General features: G+C 38.2%; 1 protein-coding gene across 1 annotated transcript in view; it reads right to left on the bottom strand.

The window, feature by feature from the left end:
• Nucleotides 1-600, bottom strand: part of LOC107089116 (zinc finger protein 121-like) — a 5,690-nt gene extending 5,090 nt beyond the window's left edge. Inside the window, exon 1 of the mRNA XM_015381684.1 lies at nt 366-600. Within this exon, the coding sequence (XP_015237170.1) occupies nt 366-525 (160 nt within the window). The 5' untranslated portion in view covers nt 526-600. The remainder of the gene's footprint in view (nt 1-365) is intronic.
• Between the last annotated feature and the right edge of the window lie 6,998 nt (nt 601-7,598).

The following is a 7,598-nucleotide window of genomic DNA, read 5'->3' as shown; positions in this document are numbered from 1 at the left end:
ATATATATATATATAAAAACATTGTGCATTTCAAGTCGCAGGGAAGCAGCTATTCCGACGGTTGCAGTATATATAGAAATATATACACATCTATATATATATATATGTGTACATATATGTAAGTATCTATATAGATATATACATATATATCTATATACATATATATCTATATATGTATCTATCTATCTATCTATCTATCTATCTATATATATATATATACACATTATTTAAAGCTACTCAAAGAAAACTTTCTCTGGGAAACATAGATATAAAATAAATCATCCATTTCAACAGATCTAATCATATATATAGGAAAATACGTTAGAATGTTCAGTTTTAATGAGACACTTATAGTAGCTTCGTACCAATTTTGTGGTGATTTATTTGGGGTTTCCTGCAGATTTCCATCAGTCTGTGTTCTTCCTCATAGCGGATGATGGTTTTTTCAACCTCTGTGAAGATTTCTTCAGCTGCAGCAGTTAGTCTTTCTCGGATAAACTCTCTCAGATGCTGAACTGGAGACATTTTTACTGCTGAAATATTTTTGCAGTTACGAAAACAAGCAGGTCTTCTAGCTTTGTTTATACGAGCTCATTTTGTTGTACTTCCGCTAACCGTCACTATAGCTGATAAAGCAGCTGAATGTGCTATTTATCGCCCCCTGCTGGTCGGAAGTCGAACAGCAGATTAGAAACAAAAAGACTATCATTTGAAACACAGCAGAACTTTTCTAAACAGTTATAAATTAAGTCAGTGTTTTGTCAGTTCATAGTCTAAAAGAACGAGCTCAAAGTTCAGTTCATGCAGATGAAAAACAAGTAGCTCATGTTCATTGTTATTTTTTTCCAAAAAGATTAACTAAGTTCACAAACCTACTGTATAAATGAACTAATTCGGGACATTCGGTAAATTAAGCCACAATCCTACAATGGAACCTCATATTTCAGCCTTTAAATGTGTGATCATAATATATATAAAAGAAAAATGGAAAATACTCAATGCAGTCATGGTATACTGAATGCAGGGGCAGATTTAAGAAATTTGGGGCCCTAGGCAAAGACGGGCACAGGGCCCTCTGAATTGAGAAGACAACACATAAAACAGATCCATTATACAGATACGGAAATTTTAATAGGTAAGAAATACATTATTAATTCTACGTTTTGTCCCTCTCTTCTTGTCCCTTTTCTTCTTGTTTTTCTCTCTATGTTTTGTACTCAGCTGACTATTCATGCCGTCTCAAAAGGAATGAAAGACTTTTTCCAAGCACTAAGCTCACTTAGCTCATTGCTCCTTCTGTGTTTCCAAAAAGGCGACGGCAAAAGTAAAGAATACAGTCTTTTCACTGTAGACAAGCCATGATGTGCTTATCTGTTTCAATTTGGATGAAATAATAACTGCATGAATCATGACAGCAGACAAGATAGAATTCTCCAGTAGCAGAAAAAAAGTTGCTAGATTTGGCGCTATGTGCTTTTTTATGATAAATGTGTTAGAGGGGTCTGAAAAGTCACTAAATAAGGTGACTAAAGCTCTCAGTTCACAACACTGCTCTTTGCATTGTTTTTAAATGGTTTGCTGCTGTTTTGTTTGGGCCTTTCTGAACATGTGCAGCAAATGGACTGATCCAATGTGCTGGACATTGAAGGGCGGGGGCTGAGATACACTTAATATTATAAAGGAATAAGAAAAGGAATATTTGTATTAAACATAGTTTTATGTGGCCCCCAGGAACTTGGGGCCGTGGCAACTGCCTAGCATTGCCTAATGGTAAATCCCCCCCTGACTGTATGTTCAGTGAAGCCTTTATTTAGACAAATAATACAAAACTTCTGAAAAAATCTTGAACATTCAGGTTCTGCTGAAAAGATCTGGATCCAAAATGATTTCTTATGTTCCTCATTCAGTATATTTCCTCAGTTAGCTCGGGTGCTTTCACTCGATGTGTTGCTTTAAATTTGAAGTTGACGTGGCTGGTGTACGTACATGTTTGTTAAGTCACTGTGGGCACAGTTTGCACAAAAGGTTTCCCGTCCCAGTCTTCCTTTGTTAGGTGATCAAACTCTGCTAAGCGCTCTGTTAAACTGGCATCGGAAATACCAGCAGATGAGTCTAAATCACACAAACTAGTACTAGCAGTAGACCTGCTGGTCTGTCATGCTATTAGCAGTAATAAGTGCCATAAAACCTAATTTTATTCAATGAAAAGTGTCATTATTAATTGAAGGTGAACGTGAGCTGTGTGTGTCGCCCATTATTCCCTCGTTCTCATTACCTTAAAATCCGATTAGTTCAGCGTTCACTAATAATATGAACTATTTAGTGAAAGGCGATCATTGATCACGTTCACGCACAACACTGAATTGAGTCGATATTATCCCAGATATTTTTCCCAGTAAAATTTATTTCCAATTGTTCCAATGTCATCCTACTATCTTCAAAAGCATTACATTCCAATAATATATGAATCAGAGTTCAGTTACAGCTTTAATGCTACCTGTACATCAGAGGCACTTCTTCTACAGCTAATGTTAGTGTACCCATCCTACAAACACCGTCTAGGATGACCAAAACCCGATTCACCAGATGAGGGACAAATACTATCTTTGTGCGGGGCAATTTGGGACACCAGTGTATCAAGGCAGTCTACAATAAAAAAAATATTGAAAAAAAAAAATCAGTATGCTTCTTTGCTAATAACATTACTAACACACCTGACTGTGTACAATCAAACAGAACAGACAGGATACAATAGTACTTCCGGCATTGTATTTTAATGTTTCTTTTCTCCAACAACAGAGCAACAAAATAAACCCAGCAGAACTCAAAAAATCCTATTAAAGTTGTTGCTCAAGTAGAATTACATGCTAAACCATATATTCAAGCAGAACATGCTCTGAATTATTGTAGATCTCATGTAGTACCATAAGGTGATTATCTGAACAAATCAGAAACTAATTCAGGTCAGATTCACACACTGTAGTTCAGCTACACAAAATAGATGCATTTGAAAATGAACTTCCTTTACTAGATAATGCCATCTAAAATCACTACATTAAATAGATTCAATTCAATTCCGTTTATTTATATAGTGCCAATTCGCAACACACATCATCTCAAAGCACTTTACAATTTACCAGATTATACAGTCAATTGATTCAAAGTTTTCTATCTAAGGAAAACCAGTTGATTGCTTCGACTCATTGACTCAAAGGCAATCCCACACACTAAGCATGCTTGTAGCGACAGTGGAGAGGAAAAACTCCCTTTTAACAGGAAGAAACCTCCAGTCTGCAGAGGCCGACTGGGTTTCAAGGAGACAGAAGCAGAGAAACAAAAGGCAACCGTAAAAGGAGGCCCTGTCCAGGAAACACACAGACAGGCAGACGAGCTCCAAGCCAGCTCACATGTCTGAGGATGAAGAGAGCACATCCACTCAGTCACGGTCAGAGAAACAGGACACTGGAAAAACAGTCCGATCTCCAACATGTATAAACAAGGCTGTTGATGACAGCATGATGGCGGCAGTACAGCTGATATTTCTCTCCAGGATGGAGTCACACCCAAACAGGAACAGATGAGTTGTAGCTTGAGAAAAAGCAGAGAGAGCATAACTTTAGAGATTGAACTAACAGATTCTGCAGAGTGGGAGAATAGAGAGAGAATGAAGCAGAATGATGAAGTAAGGGTCCCTGTGTCCTCTAGAAGTCTGAGCCTATAGCAGCATAACTATAGAGATAGCTCAGGATAACCTCAGCAACTCTAACTATAAGCTTTATCAAAAAGGAAAGTTTTAAGCCTTCCCTTAAAAGTAGACAGGGTGTCTGCCTCACGGACTAAAACTGGTAGTTGGTTCCACAGGAGAGGAGCCTGATAACTAAAAGATCTGCCTCCCATTCTATTTTTTGAAATTCTAGGAAACACTAGTAAACCTGCAGATTGAGAGCAAAGTGCTCTGTTAGGAACATAAAGAACAATCAGATCTCTGATATAAGATGGAGCTTTAACATTTAAGGCTTTATATGTGAGAAGAAGGAGGGTTTTAAATTCTATTCTGGATTTAACAGGAAATCAAAGAAGAGAAGCTAGAATAGGAGATATTAAACCAGAAATACAAATCAAAACTGGTAAGGAGGAAACAAAAACTTGAATTAAATTAAAACATTTTTCCAGTTTTGATCATCAAAGTAACCCAATCAGTGCTCTCCCAGCACAAAGGAGAGCACCTGGCGGATTTCTTTTTAAAAGTTTTATCCATCAAAAGTATTTCTTTCCTCTTCGTCGCAGCAACAATTAAAGGCAGATTGAATCCACACAGACAATGCACCCTCAGCACCACAGAAAGCACCTGCCGGTGAAACATAAGAATAGAGCAGTGTCTTAAAATCTAGCACTGCACTGGCCCGGTGCACACAATATTTTAAACCATATAGACAATGATCTTACATTTGATGTTCTTTGGTTTATCCTTTTTGCTTGAGCATGCAGCTTCTAACAAGGCCTTTTTCTTAGGTGCAAAGCAGTAGAAATCCTTGCAACTGTACTTAAGGTGGCTCTTGACTTGCATTCACTCTTGATAATCTCCAGAGAGCAACTGTTCCTCTGATCATTCCAGGCTGCAGTCATGTGGGAAAACACTCTCTCTATAGAAGCATTAGTTATATGGATGCTAAAGAGAAAAGATGAAACAGCAGTCACATTTGTTACCTTTGTGTTTTTAAGCAGGACTGACCACTTCTCCACAACAGGAGCTCTTCTCTTAACAATTTCCTGCTGGCATGGCAGAGTCACACAGTGTTCCACATACAGTTCATCTATGTCTAGTTCCCACCTTATCCCTAGGCCCTGCAAAGCAGCACTGAGCTGGGAGAATGTAAAGCTGCTCTTCAGTGCCAAATGTGCAACATCCTTCTGGTAGATGTTGTCCGTGAAGTCACACCATTTTTCAATGTTTCAATTGGGTTCAGTCTTGTAGAAGTTGAAAAAATCATTTTTGATAGTTGCTGTCTTTTAGTCAGAAAACTGTTCTACAATAGCACTGATCTCCATTCCAAAGAAGGAATCAATTTGTCTCAGTTGGATCTTAGCCTTTAGAGTAAGCATTATGTCATATAGCCTGCACATGGTTCCATCCTGTACCCCCAACCGAAGCACAATATCACTGAAGATCTTCAATATGTTATTTAGGAAAGCTAGGTAGGCCTTTAGTTTGTTGTCACCATCCTGATCTGGTTTTTACAGCTGCCACAGTGCTTCTGGGAAATTTCTCCTTGTGACAATAAGTAGTTCTTGATAGCTTCCCAGTAGTCATGCAGCCTCTGGACAGCAGGTCACAGGCTCAACCATCATGTCGGTACACGTCTCTGTACAACATGACAACAGAGGCAAACACGGCTTTCAGTTCTTCTGTATTCTGTGCAGACATAGAAAAGGGATTGAATATTTTGTTCACTACATAGTTAATGTCAATATTCAACATGTCTCCAGCATGTCTTGCACAGTTTTATGCTATGTGGGCCATGCAGTTTACCTTGATGATTCTTCACAACACGTCATCCCAAGGTACTTTACAGAGACAATTCAACCAGATCAGTTTTCTATCTAAGGAAAACCAGCTGATTGCATCAGCTCATTTACTTAAAGGCAATCCCTCATACCCAACATGCTTGTAGCAACAGTGGAGAGGAAAATTCCCTTTTAACAGGAAGAAACCTCCAGCGGAACCAGGCTCAGTGTGAGCGTCCATCTTCCAAGGCTGACTGGGGTTTCATGAAAACTCCCTTTGTACAACCACATGACATTTTCTTTGAAATCTCAAAGTCTGGAAACATGTTCAATGTTAGCTTATTACCACAGTCTTCTGACCTGTATGATAGGAAGACTTTCACAGTGTGGTAAACATTAATTAGCTCAGCTGCCGTTACCTTGTCTGTTTTCAAATCCTGTTTTTGTTTTAGCAGTGACGTATGCATAGTTTAGGAACATTCTTTTTAAGAAACATTTTTTCTGTGAGTCTTACATTGTCTTTGTTGTTATGTCGTATTCATCACCGTGTGAAAAGGGAAACTGTCTCAAAACAAACGTCACACAAAACTTTATCAGACTTGCCTTGCACAAGTTTCACCCAGAGATGGATATTTTTCCCAGTCTTTACTGTAACTGCATTTCCTCTTCTTAGCTGTACGGGTTGTGCTTTGCTCCATCTCTTGCCCTGCATACTGTTCTGATCTGATTTAAAGTTATTTCCTGTTGGTGATTAATAGTATTTCTTGTTAACCGGTCTCCCAGTTAGATTGATGTGATTAAACAGCCCGCCCCATCCCCTAGATTATAAAACAGACATTTCTGGTCACTCTATCACTGTCCCACTAACCGTATCATCTGTCAGTCTCTACAGTGCTGACTGCTATAGCAACACAGCTTTGTGGATAGTTTACCTCTGACCAGGAGAGTCACTCATAGAGTCTCTTTCTGTTGTGGAAAAACAGCCTACTTTAGTGGGACAATGTATTCTGCTATCATAAGACACCTGTTAAGTCATGGGGGAAAAAAAACTCTTTGAAATAGCTCAGAAGATATCCTCTGTCAAACTTGTATAGATTACGTTATTCTAATCCCACCTTAATGTCCCTGGTTGACGGTATATTATGAAATCATTGCAATACTGAAAGCAGCAGACAAACCAAACTGGGACTAAGGCTGCTAGAAAACACTGAAAGAAGTCACTGAGGGCTCCGGACTCCATGCTGAACCTCTTCAGTAGATTTTTCTGATCATATTGATGTAATTTCATAATCTCAGATCCTCAGTGAAACTTGGAGCAGCTGAATCATGACAGAGATCTGCTCTTCTTACTGCAGTTTTCTGTGGTCATTCCAGCTCCTTGGCCAGCTTCTTGCATGACAGAGTAGATTTCTGTTATGTCCTCTTTAACATCTAGCTCATCATCACCTTAAATACAAGCGATTGATGGTGGTTGCTATGCATATTTATTGCTGCTGTTTAATGTTTGATGTTTTCCAGCTGTAGTTGAACAGGATGTACAGAAAGGGGCCAACAGCCCTCTCTGGAAGGGGTCAAGCATTAAGGAGTGGTGAGGACGAGGTTTCTTCTTTGATCAGTACTCTATGTTTTCTCCCTGATAAGTAAATGATTACCATCTCAGAGCTTTGTAAATGATGTGAATGAAGTTATTGCATTATTTCTTGGCTTGTTTTCCTGTGACAACTGGGAGTCATCCTCTTGTTGAGTCAATAAGTTGTTAGGTTTCCTGTAAATCTTTATAGTTTAATCAGAGGTGTCAAAGGTATTTTTGTAATTACTCAAGTAGAAGTATAAATCCTACTATTTCAAGTTGTAAAAGTTGTTAAGTGTATGAGTTTAAGCTTTTTACTCAAGTTAAAGTGTACATTTAAAACTACTTGAAGTATAAAAGTAAAAGTAATACAGGAAAAAATGTTAATGACGGATCCTTTAGACCTTATATTGGTTACTGCAATACCCCATTAAAGGAACATTTTCCTACAATTCTGGGTAATTCCTTGTACTTAATTTTCTTAGTTTTCTAACTTCGTTTTATAATTTTCCATCATCTTGAA

The sequence above is a fragment of the Cyprinodon variegatus genome, unplaced genomic scaffold, assembly GCF_000732505.1.
Source record: "Cyprinodon variegatus isolate N-32 unplaced genomic scaffold, C_variegatus-1.0 Scaffold239, whole genome shotgun sequence".
Taxonomy (NCBI): domain Eukaryota; kingdom Metazoa; phylum Chordata; class Actinopteri; order Cyprinodontiformes; family Cyprinodontidae; genus Cyprinodon; species Cyprinodon variegatus.
The sequence above is the reverse complement of the archived record's forward strand: the minus strand, read 5'-3'. Positions and strand labels throughout refer to the sequence as shown.